Source organism: Ranitomeya imitator, chromosome 5 (genome assembly GCF_032444005.1).
Source record: "Ranitomeya imitator isolate aRanImi1 chromosome 5, aRanImi1.pri, whole genome shotgun sequence".
Classification (NCBI taxonomy): domain Eukaryota; kingdom Metazoa; phylum Chordata; class Amphibia; order Anura; family Dendrobatidae; genus Ranitomeya; species Ranitomeya imitator.
The window spans coordinates 117,869,143-117,891,265 of record NC_091286.1 but is presented as its reverse complement, the minus strand read 5'-3'; the positions used below and the strand labels follow the sequence as shown (position 1 = coordinate 117,891,265).

The 22,123-nt window shown below is 44.5% G+C and overlaps 1 protein-coding gene across 3 annotated transcripts in view; it reads right to left on the bottom strand.

Annotated features, from left to right (window-relative positions):
• The window catches only part of LOC138681526 (proton-coupled folate transporter-like), a 730,145-nt gene that overhangs the window by 618,426 nt on the left and 89,596 nt on the right, over positions 1 to 22,123 (bottom strand). For all 3 annotated transcript variants that reach the window (XM_069769104.1, XM_069769106.1, XM_069769105.1), the window contains exon 2: positions 19,009 to 19,753. In XM_069769104.1, coding sequence (XP_069625205.1) covers positions 19,009 to 19,753 — 745 coding nt within the window. The remainder of the gene's footprint in view (positions 1 to 19,008; positions 19,754 to 22,123) is intronic.

Below are 22,123 nucleotides of genomic sequence, written 5' to 3'. Positions count from 1 at the left end.
GAATTTAGAAACCAAATAAAATAAAATGATTTTTTCAGGGAGAATTTAGAAAACAAATAAAACAAAAAATAGGCTTTCTATGGCCCACTGAGTGAGAGATGACGCACACAGGAGTCAGGAGTGGCACACAAGCCCAGAGGCCAATATTTTTCTCCCAATGATTGATGTAGTGATTTTTTCAGGTAGATTTTGGAACCCAAATCAAGCAAAAAAAATAATAGGCTTTCTATGGCCCACAATTGGAGAGAGAGAGAGAGAGATGGCACACCCAGGAGTCAAGACTGGCACACAAGCAGAAAGGGCAATATTAATCTCCCACTGATTTTTTTTTTTTTCAGGGAGACTTTAGAAAAAAAAAATAATAGAATAAAATGATTTTTTCAGGAAGAATTTAGAAACCAAATAAAATAAAATGATTTTTTCAGGGAGAATTTAGAAAACAAATAAAACAAAAAATAGGCTTTCTATGGCCCACTGAGTGAGAGATGACGCACACAGGAGTCAGGAGTGGCACACAAGCCCAGAGGCCAATATTTATCTCCCACTGATTGATTTATTGATTTTTTCAGGTAGAATTTAGAACCCAAATCAACCAAAAAAATAAATAAGCTTTCTATGGCTCACTATCTGAGAGAGAGAGATGGCACGCTTAGGACTGGCACACAAGCCCAAAGGCCAATATTAATCTCCCTTTTTTTTTTTTTCAGGGAAAATTTATAAACCCAATAAAAAAAATAATAAATAGGCTTTCTATGGCCCACTATCTGAGAGAGAGAGATGGCACGCTTAGGACTGGCACACAAGCCCAAAGGCCAATATTAATCTCCCTTTTTTTTTTCAGGGAGAATTTATAAAACCAAAAAAAAAAAAAAAAGGCTTTCTATGGCCCACTATTTGTGAGAGAGATGGCACGCTCAGGACTGGCACACAAGCCCAGAGGCCAATATTAATCTCCCACTTTTTTTTTTTTCAGGGAAAATTTATAAACCCAATAAAAAAAATAATATATAGGCTTTCTATGGCCCACTATCTGAGAGAGAGAGATGGCACGCTTAGGACTGGCACACAAGCCCAAAGGCCAATATTAATCTCCCTTTTTTTTTTCAAGGAGAATTTATAAAACCAAAAAAAAAAAATAAATAGGCTTTCTATGGCCCACTATTTGTGAGAGAGATGGCACGCTTAGGACTTGCACACAAGCCCAAAGGCCACTATTAATCTCCCACTGATTGATTTATTGATTTTTTCAGGTAGAATTTAGAACCCAAATAAAGCAAAAAAAAAAAAAAGCTTTCTATGGCCCACTGAGTGAGTGATGATGCACACAGGAGTCAGGAGTGGCACACAAGCCCTGAGGCCAATATTTTTCTCCCACTGATTGGTGTAGTGATTTTTTCAGGTAGATTTTGGAACCCAAATCAAGCAAAAAAATAAATAGGCTTTCTATGGCCCACTGAGTGAGAGATGGCACAGACAGGGATGGCACTCTAGCAGAAATGCCAATCTTAATCTCCCACACAAAAAAAAAAAAAAAAAAAAAAAGGAACTGTCCTTCAATTACTATCTCCCTGCAGTAATCTCAGCCAGGTATGGCAGGCAGCAATAAGGAGTGGACTGATGCACAAATTAAATAAAAAGGGTGGACAAACAAACAAGATAGCTGTGCAGAAAGGAAGGAACAAGAGGATTTGTGCTTTGAAAAAAGCAGTTGGTTTGCACAGCGGCGTACACACAGCAATGCAGCTATCAGGGAGCCTTCTAGGGCAGCCCAATGAGCTACAGCGCTGAGAAAAAAAAAATGTAGCTTCCACTGTCCCTGCACACCGAAGGTGGTGTTGGACAGTGCAAATCGCTACAGCACAAGCGGTTTGGTGGTTAATGGACCCTGCCTAACGCTATCCCTGCTTCTGACGAAGCGGCAGCAACCTCTCCCTAAGCTCAGATCAGCAGCAGTAAGATGGCGGTCGGCGGGAACGCCCCTTTATAGCCCCTGTGACGCCGCAGACAGCAAGCCAATCACTGCAATGCCCTTCTCTAAGATGGTGGGGACCAGGACCTATGTCATCACGCTGCCCACACTCTGCGTTTACCTTCATTGGCTGAGAAATGGCGCTTTTTGCGTCATTGAAACGCGACTTTGGCGCGAAAGTCGCGTACCGCATGGCCGACCCCGCACAGGGGTCGGATCGGGTTTCATGAAACCCGACTTTGCCAAAAGTCGGCGACTTTTGAAAATGAACGACCCGTTTCGCTCAACCCTAGTCTTAACCACTCAGTCATCCTGGTGAATGTGAATTTCTAGTCTAGACATAAAGTAAGAGAGGAGGTCTGAAATAATATATGTGCAGTTACATTAATGTTTCTTAGTTGTTTACTTTTATCATCTAATAAAGCATTCAAAATTTTCACTAATTTGTGGTGATTTAGATATGTTTTTTATTATGCATATATTCCTTATGCCTTTAAGCAATACTATTTATGACATCTATATTCTCTGTAGTATCCATTGGAATTTATATTGGTATTAGCATTTTTAGTATCTTTTTTTAAAAATAGATTTTATTTAACTACAACTGTCTACTAGTGATGGGCGAGCACTAAAGTGCTTGGGTGCTCATTGCTCGAGTCGAGCAAATTGGAATACTTGGTTACTCAGCCAGAACAACGAGCCCAATGTAAGTCTATGGGAGACCCGAGTATTTTTACCGTGATCCCCCGGGGGTCTTTGTAAGGTCTAAAAACATCTGAAAAAGATGGAAACGCTGCTCAAATGACACAGGGACATCAAGGGGATCGCCCCTGGAAGCATTCTTGATTCCTAGTTCACAGCGTTAATCAATTTTTTCTGAGATTCATGCCATTTTTCCTGGTGCCACAAAAAACACATGAAAAGGAAACCAAAACGGGTTTTGTTTGGAAATATGTCAAGGTACATCCTTTGCAGGTTAATGACTTGCCTGTAAGGCCAAGTATTTAACCCCAGACCGAAAATTTTCTCTCCCAGTAAGGCTTAGTTCAGACGCTGTGTTTTTGAAGCATTTTTCAACTTTAACATTGCTTTCAACCACTACAAATGCACTGAGAAATGTCATTGTAGCATTTAACACCCCTAGCTGCCCATGTGGTGTGTGACACATAAGCAGACCCATCTTGTTTCATACCAAGGAGGGACTCTTAAAGTCACAGAGCCTATTTTTACTGGTGCATCAGGCTGCATTATTCTTCTTAAAGGGCCATTATGAAACAGTGGGTCTCCTAAGCTGTTGTAGCCTATGCTGTGAGTGGAGGATCTGCCAAGAATTACAATGCACCACAATACCCCTTTCATAAGATGTCCAGGAGGGCCTCCAGAAAAAATGTTGCATTGAATGCAAGACCTGCCATGCCACCAATTCATATGCCACCCCTTACGCCTTGGAACCCACCTACTGTATGGTCCCATGAAAATCCACTTCACAATATGCATTTTGTGTTCCATACACCTTTGTTTTATACATTGGCAGGAAGTCGAGCCCTGCTGCATAGTCATATGCACCCCATTAGGCCTTGGAACCCACAGACTGCATGGGCCCATAAAAATCCTCTTCACAATATGCATTTTGTACTCCATACTCCTTTGTTTTATACATTGGCAGGAAGGCCAGCCCTGCTGCATAGTCATATGCACCCCATAAGGCCTTGGAACCCACATACTGGATGGGCCCATGAAAATCCACTTCACAATATGCATTTTGTGCTCCATACTTCTTGGTTTTATACATTGGCAGGAAGGCGAGGCCTGCTGCATAGTCATATGCCCCCCATTAGGCCTTGGAACCTACATACTGGATGGGCCCATAAAAATCCTCTTCACAATATGCATTTTGTGCTCCATACTCCGTTGCTTGATACATTGGCAGGAAGGCGAGCCCTGCTGCATAATGAGTCATATGCACCCCATTAGGCCTTGGAACCCCCATACTGGATCGGCTCATGAAAATCCATGTCACAATATGCATTTTGTGCTCCATACTCCTTTGTTTTATACATTGGCAGGAAGGCAAACCCTGCTGCATAGTCATATGCACCTTATTAGGCCTTGGAACCCACATACTGGATGGGCCCAGGAAAATTCATTCGTATTTTTTAATGGTATGATTCTTTGCAGAATTATTTACAGGAGAATTTGGCAATTATATTTGACATGTTTTTAACACTAAGGTTCAGATACGGCTTTAAAAAAGGCTAGGGTCCTCTCTCCTCCTGTACCAGTTTTGATTTGTATTGTTCAAGATTATTGTACCTGTTTTTATTATGTATACTCCTCCTCACATGTAAAGCACCATGGAATAAATGGCGCTATAATAATAAATAATAATAATAATAATACTTGCAATACAAGGTAATTTTATTGCAAACTACAAAATTCAAGGAATAGTATGATTGAATAGTGTGAGTGCGTACACTTTTATATGTGTTAACATACACAGGTTAATAAGTACCAAAAAGGATTAAATAAATATAGTGATTAAGTATATATGAAGACTAACTACATACAGTATACTTAGATCATCACCAAGAGGCTTTTAAACATCATCCGTATGGAATATCAGAGAAGCAACACCAAGACAGAGAACCCCTGGGAGATTACCTACACTGCATGGGCGTTCCCAATTATGCAGCTATCAGCACACTTTACATGTACAGGTACCCCAGTTTTGGCATCGGTCTTAGTCATGTTTCTCTGGTCTTATATAGTGAATAACACTATGTAGTAACTGTAGTTTCACCCACACCTTCAAGTGGCCACTTTTCAAGGTTGGATGAAACTGAGATATCATGGAGTCATCAGAGGAAGGGCCATAAACCCCTAGAAAATAAAAGCAGCAAGGATTTCGATCAAACCACCACTGGCATTGTTTCACAATAACATACAGCAAACATACAGAGGCTTAGAACTGTTTGTGAAGTGAATAAACAAACATTTATCAAGATTGTGTCACTATGAGCTTTGTCTGTCACATCTCTAAATGTTTTACAAGAAATGCAGCTATGTGATTGTCTGAATGCATTCGGTATACAGTATTTCAATCTTGTTTACAAATCGCCATTTGTATATTCTGCATTTGTACATTTGAGGCAGACAAAGTTTCAATAAACCTTAATGTTTCACAAGGACAAACAGCAAACATATAGAGGCTTAGAACTGTTTGTGAAGTGAATAAGCAAACATTTATCAAGATTGTGTCACTATGAGCATTGTCTGTCACATCTGTAAATGTTTTACATGAAATGCAGCTATGTGATTGTCTGAATGCATTCGGTATACAGTATTTCAATCTTGTTTACAAATCGCCATTTGTATATTCTCCATTTGTACATTTGAGGCAGACAAAGTTAAGGCTCGTAAGGAGAGAAACTAATATAGTGTACAAAGCTATATTTTAAATGAACTACTGAGGCAAAGTAATAGCATTGCTTTATCAAATTTATATGAAGTGCATTGTGTCCAATGTTAGCAACCAGGCTAAAAGGCTAAAAGGAGCTTTTCAAGTGAGCTCTTTAAGGTACACAAATGTTCTGAAGTGTTTGCCAACAAGGATGTGGTTTCACCAATGTGGGGTACCTTTTTGTAAAAATAGAGTAGTGCCATCACATCTCCCCTTGACCAAACTTAACCGGCCTATAACAGTACAAAGCATGTTCACCCTGGTGATCTAGTGACAGTTAAACAAGAGACATTGCAGGAGATAGAGTTAAGAAGTAGGCCCAATGGAATGCCATGCCCAATTCCCCAATGTGGGGTTCTTTTTGGACTGATTAAAATAGTGCCATCACAGCCCCGTAGCCCAAAATGCACCATACAGACCACGTTCACCCTGGTAATCTACTGGCAGGAACAGGACAGATTGCAGGAGTCCGAGTTAAGAAGTAAGCACAAAGTAATGTCCTGCCCAATTCCCCAATGTGTTGTCATTTTTGGACATAAAAATATAGTGCCTTCACAGCCCACTTGCCGAAAATTCACTGGCCTATAACAGTACAGACCACATTCACCCTGGTGATCTAGTGGTAGGTACAGGACACATTTCTGGAGACCAAGTTAAGAAGTAGGCCCAAAGTAATGTCATGCCCAATTCCCCAATGTGTTGTCCTTTTTGAACTTAAAAATATAGTGCCATCACAGCCTACTTACCCAAAATTCACTGGCCCATAACAGTACAGACCACGTTCACCCTGCTGATCTAGTGGCAGTTAAACAAGAGACATTGCAGGAGACAGAGTTAAGAAGTAGGCCCAATGGAATGCCATGCCCAATTCCCCAATGTGGGGTCATTTTTGGACTGATTAAAATAGTGCCGTCACAGCCTCCTAGCCCTAAATGCACCATACAGACCACGTTCACTCTGGTGATCTACTAGCAGGAACAGGACAGATTGCAGGAGACTGAGTTAAGAAGTAGGCCCAAAGAAATGTCATGCCCAATTCCCCAATGTGTTGTCCTTTTTGGACTTAAAAATATAGTGCCATCACAGCCCACTTCCCCAAAATTCACCGGCCTATAACAGTACTGAGTACGTGCACCCTGGTCATCTAGTGGCAGTAAAAGGACACATTGCAGGAGACAGACTTAAGAAGTAGACCCAATGGGGGGCGTGGCCTGTCTGCCGATGGAGTAGGTCGCACAGAGCGGGAGCTCCTCAGCCAGGAACCTTAAAGCGGCACATTTCTACCTCTCCGGTGTCCTCGTTTGCCTCCAAAACATCGGTACTAGCTCCCGGTGCGTCGGTGAGTGTATGGGGAAATCCAGAGCTGGCACCCGTGACCCCTCCAGGAGAATTCCTGACTTCTTTGCGGCCACCCCACAGCCACCGCCGGTATCCAAGATGGCGCCGTTCTCCCCCAGGCCTTCCCGCTCTTCACAACGCAACGCTCAGGCGTCGCAGTCCGGCGCTGCGGCGTCGCATTCAGGCGGAGCAGCGTCGCATTCAGGCGGAGCAGCGTCGCATTCAGGCGGAGCAGCGTTAAATTCAAGCGGTACGGCGTCTGATTCGGCTGACGGTCCGGTGACTGCTTCTCTCCTCAAAGGACTTCTTGGAGATCTCAGAACCTCCATCCAAGACGATATGCGCACTATGTTGGCTGAGTTGAGAGGGGAGGTGGCGGAGCTGGGTAATCGCACGGACCGTTTGGAACGCAAGATGGCGGAGCTAGTTTCTTCTCATAACGATCTCTGGGACGCCCATGAGACCCTGCAAACCCTGGCCGCTAAAACTCACTCTAAAGCCCTGGACCTGGAAGATAGGTCCAGGAGAAATAACGTCAAACTTAGAGGCATTGAGGAGTCTGTCCTAGCAGGGGATTTGAAGCTATTTCTGCAGGACTTTATGGCGGCGGCCCTACCGCAGTTCGCGCCAAAGGACTTCATAATTGACCGCGTGCATAGGATCCCTAAACCCTCTGGCCTGGGGCCCTCCATCCCCAGAGATGTGCTGGCACGCATACATTTTTTCGAAATGAAGGAGGACTTTCTACAGGCCCTGAGGAGGAACCCAGCTCTCCCTGAAAGATTTGCAAGCATCTCAGTCTTTCCGGATCTCTCCCCGGGTACTTTGGCCCTGCGGAGGGCCTTTGCCCCTTACACTACCATCCTCAGAGAGAAGGGCATCCTGTACCGTTGGGGGTTCCCTACCAAGCTGCTCATCCGCAAAGACGGATCAATCACCACCTGCCTAACTCCGTCCCACGCAGCTTCTGCTCTCTCTAAATGGGGACTCCCGACTCCAGACCCCTCGATCTCCGTGAACCTTTCTAAGCCTGGAGCTGGCGGAGGCTTCAGGGCCCGCATTACACCGGACTGGGAGGTGGCCTGAGCCCACTGCAACTATGGTTCCTGGCTATTTTCCCGCACGGATACACTTGGTTTTTCCTTTTTCTTTTTTTTTGAAGCTGCGTTGGTTTCTCTTTTGAGAGTTCCCGCAGCATTTGTTTGCCCCATAGGTGAACTGTTTTTCTGATTCTCACCTTCTGGACTCAGGGTATCCCTGAATGGACCTCGGTCCACTGGTTTATTTGTCGTATGTCTTGTTTGTTTCCCTTTTTCTCCCCTCCCTGTTCCCGGTCTGCCCTTACTTATGTCCTAGTCTATTGGCCACATGTTTTCTATGCCTTTGCACAGACTATCGGTGTATGAGGATTGTAAAACTGTTTTTATGTCTTTCCAATGAGTATCTCACTGTATTCAATTAACGTTAATGGCCTCAACTCGCCGGGCAAGAGGTCTGTGGTCTGGCGTCAGTTGGGCAAATCCCACCATGATATTTTATGTCTTCAGGAAACTCACTTGCTGGAATGTGATAATACCAGAATGCAATCAGGTTTATACCCGCATCAGTTTTTCGCCAATGGCCCGTCAAAAAAGGCGGGAGTAGCCATTTTTTTCAGCAGGTCCAACTCCTTTCAGCTGGTTCGCTCTATAGCGGATCCGTTGGGTAGATTCATTGTGGTTCTATGCCTTATTAATAATGCCCCCTATACTATTGCCTCGATCTACGCTCCTAACGTAGGGCAGCTTAAGTTTCTGGAGGGCGTTTTCAAAACTCTACACGACATCCAACACGGTCACAAACTGATTGCTGGTGACTTCAATGCCCCAATATCTAGGGTTCTTGACTGCTCTGCCTCTTCCCTGACTAGATGCGAGATCGGGCCTCTAGCTGACTCTTTCCACTTGCATGATGTTTGGCGATATCTGCATTGCGGTGAGAGAGATTACACATTTTTGTCTCCCAGGCACGGTTCCTATAGCAGGATTGATTTTGTGCTGGTGAATGACGTCGCTCTTCCTCACTGCATCTCATCGGATATAGGCAGTATCACCTGGTCGGACCATGCCCCGGTGTCCCTTGCCCTGAAAGACCCCTTGGCCATCAGACCCCCTGCGTACTGGCGTCTCAATGCCCATCTCCTTGCTGACCAATCCAACTCCCAATGTATAGAGGAGGCCTTGGGGGAATTTTTTGCCTCCAATGACACCCCTGGCATAGGTGATGACACCCTCTGGTTCGCCCACAAGGCGGTAATTAGGGGCCATTTCATTAAGCTGGCGGCAAAGGCTAAGAGGAAGTACAATGCGGCCCTCCATATAGCCCTAGACGAATTATCTCGTTTGGAGTCTGCCCATAAACTAGCCCCCACTCCAGCGCTTCTTTCTGACCTTTCTAAAGCCCGAATGCATGTTCGTAATCTACTCCTCCGCAAGGCTGAGAAGGCCCTGAGGAAAACTAGAGCCAAATTTTACACAATGGGGGATCGAGCGGGCGCTGTTCTGGCCAGACGTGTTAGGAAGAGAGAGGCTCAATCCAAAATCCCATTTTTGCTTAGGCCTGACGGCTCCCAGGTTCGCAACCCGATTCAGATTGCTGAGGAGTTTGCATCTTATTATTCCTCTCTCTATGACCTCGGGTCTGACCCTGGGATTCCCCAGCCTTCGCGGGAGTCAATTTTGGCGTTCTTGGAGAGGGCTAATCTCCCCTCGGTCACCCAGGAGCAGCTCTCTTTCCTAAACGCTCCCATTGTCGAGTCTGAACTCTCGCAGATTGTTAGAGAGGCCAATAAGAGTTCTTCCCCGGGGCCTGATGGCTTTTCTTTCCTTTACTATGCTCAGTTCTTTTCTATCCTCTCGCCCTATCTTTTGCGCCTTTTTAATAATTGGTCGTCGGTTGGCAGTATTAGGGCGGAGGGGTTGGAGGCTTCCATTGCGACTCTCCCCAAACAAGGGAAACCCACAACATCTCCGGGGAACTTCCGCCCGATAGCACTTCTAAACTGCGACGTGAAGTTTTATGCAAAAGTCTGGGCCAACAGATTATTCTCGGTCCTTCCTAGTCTCATCCACCCCGACCAGGTTGGGTTTGTTCCTGGCAGACAGACCAGGGATGGCACCAGGCGCCTGGTTGATCTCTTGGATGTGGTGGAGAGGGGGAGCCTCCCCAGTGTATTCCTGTCGCTGGATGCCGAAAAGGCGTTCGACAGGGTGCACTGGGGTTATATTGAACTCACACTGGAGAAATTTGGGCTCACTGGGCAGATTGGCAAAGCGGTTATGGCATTATATTCCAATCCTTGCGCGTCGGTTCGATCGGCGGGATTCAGGTCTCGGACATTCCCTATTCGGAATGGTACTCGTCAGGGCTGCCCCCTCTCCCCTATCATCTTTGCTCTGATCATGGAGCCTTTGGCTGCCATGGTCAGGCAGTGCGCGGACATAAAGGGAGTCGAGGTGGGGGGATCTGAACATAAAATCGGTCTCTATGCCGACGACGTGGTCCTGACCTGCACCTCACCCTTAACCTCACTGAATGCGATCACTTCCATCCTATCTGAGTTTTCGGCGGTTTCATATTATAAGCTTAATTTGACCAAATCCACAATTTTTCCCCTTTTCCTCCCCGCTCCCCTTCAGATTCAAATTCAATCTCAATATGCGTTTATTTGGGCTCCCTTGGGCTTTACGTACCTAGGCATCAGGATAACTAAGCTAGATAACATAGTCCGTATGAATTGTGAAGAAACTCTTTTGGAGGTTAGGAGGGGCATGGAGCAATTATCAAGTGCGTCCCTCTCGTGGATGGCCCGCATACAAACGGCGAAAATGCTATTCCTTCCCAAAATAATGTACCTTTTTCGGTGCCTCCCCCTTTTCATACCCTCGAAGTTTATTTCAGCTTTTCAATCCCTTATAGACCGGTTTATTTGGAATAAGAAGCCCCATAGGGTCAAGCGTCGGATCATGTCCCTACCGTACTCTGTGGGGGGGTTGGGAGCTCCTGCGGTGCAGTCTTACTATAGGGCGGCGATCCTTGAGCCCCTTAAAATATGGTGGGAGGGGAACTCTTGTTTGCCCTGGTTTTTGATTGAATCTCATTTTGCCCCCAAAAACTCGCTTAGATTGCTCTTGGAGCTTCAGTTGCTTCAGGTCCCTCTTGTGGGCCCCTGTCTCCGTTCAATTAGGAATGCTTCTAAACTATGGGCGCTGCTCAGTACTTCCCATCTAATGTTTATGTTTGACTATGTTTCTTTGCAGGCTCTGGAGTGTGCCATTGGCCACATTTCTCTTTCCTCCTGGACGAGGCGTGGGGTGCTCCGGGTGGCGGACCTTTTTGGCTCGGACGGCATTTTGTCGTTTGAGGACCTCTCAGGGAGATTCTCCCTTACTAAGTATGACTTCTTTCAATACCTGCAGATTCGCAGCTTTCTCAGGACATGTCGGCCATTCGGGGCGCCCCCGCCTTTGATGGAGGATCCGGCCCACAGATTCTTCAGACCGGCCACTATTATGCCACATGGCATCTCCATAATCTATAAAGCCCTCATCTCATCTGGTTCTACTGACAAGCTTCCTTTCATGTCTTCCTGGGAGTCCGCGCTGGGTTTTGAGGCCCCCCTGGAGGATTGGCAATTTGCTATGGTTCACCCTCCCAGGTTTTCGTCTTGCCTTGGCCACTTGGAACAGGTGAAAAAAATTCAGCTCCATTGGTACCTCACCCCCGTCCACCTGGCGAAGGTTTTCCCAGCTTCCTCCCCTCTCTGCTGGAGGAAATGCGGCGCCTTGGGGTCTTCCTCTCATATTTGGTGGTCGTGCCCGCAGATTCAGGTCTTCTGGCGCGAAGTGGAGGCTTTGATTGTTGATCTGACCCGTCTCCCCCTTGTGCTGAGTGGTCAGCTCGCTGTTCTGGGCATCTCCCTCATTGATCTCCCCTCCCCCCTTCGACCCATAGTCTCTAATATCCTAGTTGCCGCTAGACAATGTATCGCGAAGCATTGGAAATCCTCGGATGTCCCCTCCAGAGCAGAGCTGATCTCCAGGATCGACTTACACTTCTGCTATGAGGTTATTATGGCTCAGGGTATATCGAGGAGAGCTAGGGTCCTCTCGTGGTGGGACCCCTGGATGTCCTCGGCATATATATCCCAGTCTGCTCTCTCCCTTATTTAAATTGTATGCTTCTCTAATTCTGTTCTTTTTGGCTTTATCTGACACTGTATTTGTCTATTTTGTACTGATTACATTGTGGTCTTTAATATGTTATGCATTGGACCTTTCCCCTTATTACCTTTCCTCCCCCCCGTCTTATGTGTTGTTTAATATGCAAAATTTTTCAATAAACATTGATTGGTTAAAAAAAGAAGTAGGCCCAATGTAATGTAATGCCCAATTCCCCAATGTGGGGTCCTGTTTTTACAAAATAAAATAGTGTCTTTACAGTCCCCATGCCCAAAAATCACCGGCCTATAACAGTACTGAGCACGTGCACCCTGGTCATCTAGTAGCAGTTAAAGGACACATTGCAGGAGACAAACTTAAGAAGTAGGCCCAATTTAATGTGATGCCCAATTCCCCAATGTGGGGTCCTGCTTTTATAAAATAAAATAGTGCCTTCACAGACCCCATGCCAAAAAATCAAAGGCCTATAACAGTACTGAGAATGTGCACCCTGGTCATCTAGTGGCAGTTAAAGGACACATTGCAGGAGACAGAGTTAAGAAGTAGGCCCAATGTAATGTAATGCCCAATTCCCCAATGTGGGGTCCTGATTTTCCAAAATAAAATAGTGCCTTCACAGCCCCGTGCCCAAAAATCACCGGCCTATAACAATACTGAGCACGTGCACCCTGATCATCTAGTGGCGGTTAAAGGACACATTGCAGGTGTTAGGACTGGCGGAACGCACCGAGTAAATAGTGAGATGTTATTAGGTGCGTTCGCAGTCCGGGGTCCACCGTCCAGGAGAGAACCTGCTGCTAGCAAATAGCAACGCAATATGGCGGTGGAAGCGAACTCTGTTAATTCACAGGGCCGCAGTACCGCACAGCAAGGAGTCACCGAACTCAGTCCCAAGACTCGGAATTAGAGTCCGTCTAGACTATTTGCGCTCGACACTGCTACTGGGTGTAAGAGATAAACTGAAATAATAGTTTTGAGCACAAGAGTGTGACCTGTGCCATACTGACAGACGCCACCAGCCACCTAGACTTGGGATAAGGAAGCGCACTAATGGCGCGTGGCGCCGCACTGGCGGTCACAGCAGTAGACGCTGTTTCGTGTGTTATAATGCTGACAGTTCAGCTGGGAGCTAGATAGCAGCCATACTCCATATGCGAACAGTCATACACAAGGGAGGGGATTTTAAAGAACGACTTGCAGTCATCAACACACACACGTATACAAATGGACACTAGTGCATGGCGGTGCGGTTATGCAAAACATTTATAGCTGCAGCATGTACAAGACCTTCCCAGAAGGACCAATGGGAGGCTACCACAGAAGTTGAGCACCTTCAGGACCTTCCTGGAGGACCAATGGGATCTGCTGCAGTATCTGAGCATGTGACCCTCGATCTCCAACAGGAGATCTTGCCCTGGGCATGCTCAGAAGGGAAAAAGCAGGACTTAGTCCCAAAAGCGTCTGCTCGCCGCTGCCCAGCACTGGTTTCAATGGCAGAAGCTAGAAAAGCAGCAGTAACCCTTTGCACAGAGTGAGACTGAACAAGACGCTGGGACCGATGTCTTGGCTGAGCAGGATCCACTGCGGCAGAAGAAGACTAGGAGACCGCAGCGGAGATGGCACGAGATTCCCCCTGTGCAGAGGTGGGAACTCGACCCCTAACAGCAGGAGACAGACTTAAGAAGTAGGACCAATGTAATGCCCAATTCCCTAATGTGGGGTCCTGTTTTTACAAAATAAAATAGTGCCTTCACAGCCCCAGTGCCCCAAAATCACTGGCCTGTAACAGTACAGAGCACGTTCACTCTGGTCATCTAGTGGTTCTAGATTATGAGGATGAGGATAAGGAGGAGGAGAATAACAAACAGACCAAATGTGGAAGCGTATACCCATGTGTGGTTGTGAAGAGGTGCATGAGAATACACCTCCCAAAAGAGAGAATGTGTTTGAGGTTATGTTTTGCTGGTTTCACTTGGTGGTGTACAGAAGTCTTTCCCAATCTAGGCTTTGTTTATTTTTATAGGAGTCAGCCTATCAGCATTTTCAGTTGACAGGCGGATGCGCTTATTTGTTATAATTCCACCAGCGGCATTAAAAACCCACTCTGACAGAACGCTAGCAGCAGGGCAGGCCAGGACCTCCAAGGCGTAGAGAGCCAGTTCATGCCACGTGTCCAGCTTGGATACCCAATAATTAAAAGGCACATCACGGAGGATGTTTGCACAATCTGCAAGGTACTCCCTCACCATCTTCCCAAACATTGCATGTCTTGTGACAGCACCTCTTGCCTCTGTGCCGCCACAATGAGAGGGTCTGAGAAAACTGTCCCAGAACTTGGCAATTGTTCCCCTGCCTGAGCTGGATTGTACTTCTGTCTCTCTCGCTTGGACTCCTTGGATGTACAACAAAATCTCACGTCTGCTGCCAGCATTATCACATGGGAATTTTCTAAGTAATTCCGCTACAAGGGCCCTGTGGTACTGCAACATTTTAATACACCTCTCCGCCTCAGGCAGAAGAGATTGAAAGTTCTCCTTGTAGCATGGGTCTAGAAGTGTCACCAACCAGTAATGAGTGTCACCCAAAATTTTGATAATCCGAGGGTCACGTGAAATGCAGTGCAGCATAAAGTCAGCCATGCGTGCCATATTGCCAACAGGCAAGACTTCCGTGTCTTCACCAACAGGACGACTGACCGTGCTGTCCTCCTCCTCCTCATCCTCCTCTTCCCTGTCCTCAGGCCATCCCCACTGAACAGAAGCTAATACAGATGTGTTTGTAGTACCGTCTATAGCGCATGAAAGTAGCTCCTGTTCTTCCTCCTCCTCCTCATTGCCTACCAATCCACATTGAGAAGACATGAGGCTGAACTGAGTTTAGTCCCCCTGTATGTTTCCTTACTCCATGTCCTCGTGCTCCGCCTGCAATGCATCCTCTTTGATTGAGAGCAGATAATTTTCAGAATGCTGAGAAGGGGGATGGTGATGCTAATTATGGTGTCATCACCGCTCACCATCTTGGTGCAGTCCTCAACGTTTTGGAGGATGTTACATATGTCTGACATCCATGTCCACTCCTGAGGTCTTATGTGTGGCGTCTGACCTGAAATTTGACAGCCTTGTTGATGTTGGTAGTCAACAACGGCTCTCTTCTGCTCACAAATCCTTTCCAACATATGCAGCGTAGAGTTCCAGCGTGTGGGGACATCACATAACAGTCGGTGAGCTGGAAGCTGAAAATACTGCTGAAGCATGGCAAGGGCGGCTGATGCTGTAGATGACTTTCTAAAATGGGCAGACAGACGGTGTACTTTCACTAGCAGATCCAGCAGCTCCGGGCAGCTTTTCAGTAAACATTGAACCACGAGGTTAACCACATGGGTCAAGCAAGGTACGTGTGTGAGCTCACCTTTCCTCAGAGCCGCGACCAGGTTACGGTCATTGTCACACATGACGATGCTGGGCTGTAGGTTCAGCGGTGTCATCCAAACATCTGACTGCTCTTTCAGCGCTGTCCACAACTCTTCTGCATTTTGCGGTTTGTCACCTAGGCAGATTTGCTTCAGCACAGCCTGTTGCCGCTTGGCTGAGGCAGTGCTTCAGTGCTTCCAGCTTCTGACTGATGTGTTGATTTCAGAGATGGAGGATAAAGAGTAGGAGGAGGAGGTGCAGGAGTGGTAGACTGTGGGGACAACCCTGATTGACGTAGGGCTAGCAATCCTCAGCATGGGCAGGATGTGTTCCATCCCAAGGTCCGACTGGGTCCCGGCTTCCACTATGTTAACCCATTGTGCTGTCTTTGAGATGTACCATCCCTGCCCACAAGCACTGTCCAAGTGTCCGTGATTAGGTTGACTTTCCCTATAACAGCATTGTTGAGGGCACGGGTAATGTTGTGTGACACATGCTGGTGTAATGCTGGTACGGCACACAGGGGGAAATAGTGGTTACTGGGAACCGAGTACCGTGGGATGGCCGCCACCATCAGGTTGCAGAAAGCTTCTGTCTCAACAAGCCTAAAAGAAATATTAGAATTGAGAACTGTGGCCTGTGGGGCGTTGGTGGCATATTTCCGCTTGCGTTCCAAAGACTGGGTTATAGACAACTGAACGCTGTGCTGGGACAAGGACGTAGAAGGGCTTGCTGATGGTGCTGCTTAACTGTGGGCCACAACAGGTGCAGGGCTAGAGGCATCTTCACATGCACGGTATACTGGGGATGGGCTTCTACACAAAACAGTGGAAAAGCAGTGGTGTGACCACCAGGCAGTGGTCCTGGAGCCTGGGGTTCTGCCCACAAAGTCGGGTGCTTTGCTTGCATGTGCCTCATGATGCTGGTGGTGGTCAGGCTGGTTGTTTTGCTACCCCTGCTGATGTGAGCATGGCAGGTGCTGCAAATGGCCTGTTTGGGGTTATCGGCAGAGTCTTTAAAAAATAACCAGACTCGGGAAGATCTAACAGTTCCCTCATGTTGGTGTTACTGGGAACGGATGCATGCCTTCTGTCTATGGCCACCACAGTGCTTCTTTCTGCTGTTGGGGAGATATGCTTCCTTCCCCATTTTTGCTGCTGTCCTCGCTATGCTTGTCCTCCTGCCAGGTTGGGTCAGTCACTATGTCATCCACCACCTCGTCTTCCACATCCGCACCATGCTTCTCCTCCTGACTTTCTGGCAAATGTGTCTCATCATTGTTCACCTCTTGTGACACTTTCCCACCATTGCCTTCGTGTGATCAGTTCTGGTCAAAGCTTTGGGCAGCTCTACATGTGATCTCATATTTCCCCACTTCAAGTTTACTGGCAGAGATTTCTGAATCTTGAAATGGAATACTGAACAGTTCTTCAGAGTGTCCAAGTGTGGGATCAGTTGTCTCAGGGCACTCGGCATGGTGGAAGGAAAGAGGATCAGGATAAGTAATATCCTGGCCACACTCATGGCTACTCAGACTTGACCGTGTGGAAGACAAGGTAATGGTTGTGGCTAAATGGCAGGAAGCATTATCTGCTATCCAACAAACAACTGTTTCACACTGTCTGGCTTTAATAGTGGTGTGCTGCGGTCCCGTAGAAACTGGGACGGTAAAGTCGAGGTCTTTGTTGCTGCCCACTTTCACCTTGGCCACAGCCTCTGGATGCACCATCAGCATCGCATCCACTTCCCCGTCCCTTGCCCCTTGCCGTAACAATTTTAAATGGACTACTGCACTATTTCAAATGCTCAACACAAATGTCTTTATTAGTAGTGAAATCATATCTGATCAGTATGCCTGCAAATCTACGGTTTTTCAAACCCAATCACCAGGCTGGCCTCAGCCTGACCTAACAGACTGTATTCAATTTTTGGGGCCTTTTTTAAGTTAATTTATGCAAAATAGTGCTGTATATAATTTGAGTATAAGACAGCCAAAAAATAAGTACACTGGCCTACAATGCCCAAACTTGGAGCAGAGATATATGAGGGCTCTCACAGAAATACTACAATGGCAAATATGTGGCCTGTTTATATTATTGTATGCTAAATAATGCTGTATATAATTTCAGTAACACACAGCAAAAAAAGTGGTCCTCCAGCCTACAATGACCAAACTTGGAGCATGCAGATACTGTATATGAGGGCTCTCACAGAAACACCACACTGGCAAATATGTGGTCTTGTAATATTTTTTAGGCAAAATAGTGCTGTATATAATTTCAGTAACACACAGCCAAAAAAGTGGTCCTCCGGCCTACAATGACAAAACACTGCACGACAACAACAAAGATGGCTGCGGCGTTTCATGGCCTGACAGACATTCCCTGAACAGTGTTTGGGTCTCTAAAGTCTGCCAAAACTGCAGGGTGGAGACTGCAGTTACCGCCGAATAATCCTGGAAATGCTCCCTGCTCGCTGAGTACGCCGAGCATAGCGATACTCGGGCGAGTATCGAAAAGTGGCAAGCACGTTCGCTCATCACTACTGTCTACCCCACAAAGTAGGCATGTTGCAAACAATTTTTTTTAGCATCTTTGTTTCCAGTCAATTTTTACATCTGTACAGGAAAACCAATACAGTGCCCTGTTATATTTAGTGGCATTTAAGATGTGCACTTACCTAGTATTTCTTATTTCATCACTTATGGGAAATGGGTTTAAATTCATAAGAATAAAATGCAAAAAAAAGTATAAAAATATTAACGGTACATGTCTGTTTTTGCACAGGTCTTTTCCTAGTCTAATTTGACAACTGTACAAACCACAGCTATACTCCGGCATGCTGCTACATTTTGCTTTCTGCATGTGTACCTACTTGCCAAGTATTTTTTGTTGCATTCTTTTTAGCAAGAGTTGAATAAATGGGATTGAAATGGGGACCCAAACCTTTGAGCTGAAAAAAAATTCTCTTTCTCGCCTTTCCCCAGAACTTTGAACATTTAATGAGGGACACTTGCTGTCCAGTATGAACCCTGAATGTTTAAATTCAGGTTCGCTCATCTCGACTGTCTACCTCACAAATTGTGCATGTTGAGAAAAGCAAACTAATTTTGCTTGCATGCTTTCTTGTTGTAATAGACCAATATTATACCTGTGAACACCTCAATACTCATGTACTATCCATTTTTCCCTAGCTTAATAGGTTGAGGTTATATGGATAATAAGACTGTGTTTACTTTAAATAGCTCAAATGAGGTTCAATACAATTAACAAATCAAAATTTTCTTGGAGAATTAAGCAAAGTAGGCAAATTTGAAAAGTTCTATCTATCCATATATACACACATATATACTGTATATATGTTGTATATATAAGTATGTATATATATATATATATATATTATTGTTTAAGAATAGTCTACATAAAGGTACAGTTCAAATTTGATATATTGTTCATTTATATTACATTTCCTAGAACAATATGAAGGCAGTTTGCTCATAAATGATTTGCGAAAAGGGAAATTATTTTGGAAATTTTCTGCAGAATATAGATATCCTTATAGAATCCATATCTGATAATATTGAAATGTAATACATAAAACAAAGTAACTTACCAACATTGCAGAGATTGATTAGGAAAATGCACAATAAAATCAGGAGTATTTTCTGTCGATTTTGGCCTTCACGCTTTTTAACTATGGTGCTGAAAGAGTCTTTCATGTAGGTTGTGACTGATTTTTTTGCTAGCATTGTTCTTTCTTCACTTTCATCTCCATCAATGCATTCTTCAGAAAGTCTGCTATATCCATTTGAGGGCTTTGATTCTTGTAGCCAAATCAACACATATAGAGCTCCAAACAAATTACAGCCACAGTAGACACCAAACACAACTGTAAATGTGCTATATTCCAATAGAATTCCACTGAGTAGGAAGCCAAATGTTCCTCCAAGAAATATCATAGATTCGGCAATGCCCATTCGAAAAGTGCGATTCATACTTTCTGTTATATCAGCTACGTAGCTGAACACACTTAAGAACATGGAAATATGGCCTCCTGAAATCCCAACCAATGCAGAGGAAGCAAAGGTCCAGTACACAGTCATGCTTTGAACATAGTATATGACAATGTAGAGTGCTCCACTTGCAACAGAGAAAACACAAGGCAGTATCATTCCTACCCTACGACTACCCATATCTGACCATGCACCAAGAATGAGAGCTGGTAAAATTGACATTAGGCTCATAATTGCAATGTGGATTAACATTATGTACGATCCTCTGCTTTGAACAGCTCTGAATTCTTCATTATTTTCTTGAATATTTCTACATATAGAGTCATTGTACGCTTCCAGGCAAACCTGAAACATAAATACAACTGAAAATTAGAACATAATATTGAAAGTACATTTTCAGAAACATAAATAGGTATATATGTGCAACATAAACTTATGTGGTATATGTTAGCCAGCAGATTGTAAGCTCTCACGAGCAGGGTCATCTTATTTTGCTTTAATTATTGTATTGTTAGGGTTGTTACTTATGACTTGCATTTGAGACTGTTAAACTGTAAAGCGCTGTGGAATATGTTGGCGTTATATAAATAAAGATTATTACTATTATCTACTGTAAATTCCACCAAAAATAGATTAATGGCTAGAATAATATATGAAGCCAAAGGAGTTTCTTCAAGACCGCTTCAGAGGATATATAGGAGAGGTCAATGCATAAGCTTAAAGAGCGGGGTAAGTAAAAGAAACTGAGCATAAGACTAATAATTAATGATACATTTATTACATCAATATTAATAATCAGTTCTATATAATTAAGGTGAGGGAGAAGTAGGCCTAAAAACACATATAGAAGAGATGGATATTCCCTGGGATTAGAGGCAAAAAAGAGATACCCAAAGTCTATGCTCCAAAAAATAATAATAGTGGATGTAAGAGACAAAAAGCAATATAATATTTGATGTTGAGCATACACAATATATGTGTATAAATGTTTCTCTCGCCGCAGTATATAAAAGATTATGCTGTGCATAGAAATGAATGCGGTAGAGTACATATTAGCAATACCGAGGTATATATGACCTAAACATTTGCATCTGTGTGCAAAAATGTTCTATAATATATTAGGATAGTCCTTAACCCCTTCACGACCAGAGGTATTTTCGTTTTTTATTTTCATTTTTTGCCCCCCTTCTTCCCAGAGCCATTACTTTTTTATTTTTTGATCAACATGGCCATGTGAGGGCTTGCTCTTTGCGGGACAAGTCGTACTTTTGAACAACACCAATTGGTTTTAACATATTGTGTACTGGAAAACGGAAAAAAAAGTCCAAGTGAGGTGAAATTGCAAAAAAGTGAAATTCCACAGTTTTTTTTTCCATGTTCACTAATTGCTAAAATTAACCTGCCATTATGATTTTCCAGGTCATTATGAGTTCACAGACACTAAACATGTATAGGTTATTTTTCATTTAAATGGTAAAAAAAATCCAAAGTTTGGTAAAAAAAAAAAATAAAAAATGGCACCATTTTCCGAGACCTGTAGCATCTCCATTTTTTGTAATCTCGGGTTGGGTGAGGGCTTAATTTTTTGCGTGCCGAGCTGATGTTTTTATTGATAGCATTTTGGTGTAGATATAACCTTTTGAATGCCCATTATTGCATTTTATTGCAATGTAGCGGCGACTGAAAAAATCGTAATTCTGACATTTTGAATTTATCGTTGCACCGTTTAGCAATCAGGTTAATTATTTTTTTATATTGATAGATTGGGCGATTCTGAACTCTGTAGTGCCAAATATGTGTATACTAGATTGTGGCCCGATTCTAACGCATCGGGTATTCTAGAATATGCATGTCCCGTAGTATATGGACAATGATGATTCCAGAATTTGCGGCAGACTGTGCCCGTCGCTGATTGGTCGAGGCAACCTTTATGCCATCATCGTCGCCATGGCAACCATTATGACATCTACGTCTATACTGTGCCCGTCGCTGATTGGTCGAGGCGAATTCGCGGCAGACTGTGCCCGTCGCTGATTGGTCGAGGCAACCTTTATGACATCATCGTCGCCATGCTGTGCCCGTCGCTGATTGGTCGAGGCCTGGGGTATTCTAGAATATGATTCCAGAATTCGCGGCATTCCATTATGACATCTACGTCGATACTGTGCCCGTCGCTGAATCAGAGACGTGGGATGTCTACGTCCTTTATGACATCATCGTCACTGTGCCCATCGACCAATCAGAGACGTGGGATTTCCAGGACAGACAGACAGAAAAACCCTTAGACAATTATATATATAGATTTTATTTTTTTTATTGTTTTATTTTGAATGAGGTGAAAAGGGAGTGATTTGAATTTTTATATTTTTTTAATTTTTGTAATATTTTTAAACTTTTTTTTACTTTTTGCATGCTTTAATAGTCTCCATGGGAGACTAGAAGCTGCAGTACTTCAATCTCCTCTGCTACTCACAGGCGATGATCAGATGGCTTGTGCATAGCAGAAATGATCACGTGCTATGAGCGTCGACCACGGGGCAGCACTCATAGCAATCCCGGCTATGACAACCATAGAGGTCTGCTGGAGACCTCTGGTTGTCATGCTGATCCATTGGTAATCTGTGATCATTTGACAGGGTCACCGATGGGTGGGATTATTGATGCACTTCCCGTAAGCACATGTTAAATGCTGCTGTCAGAATTTGACATCGGCAT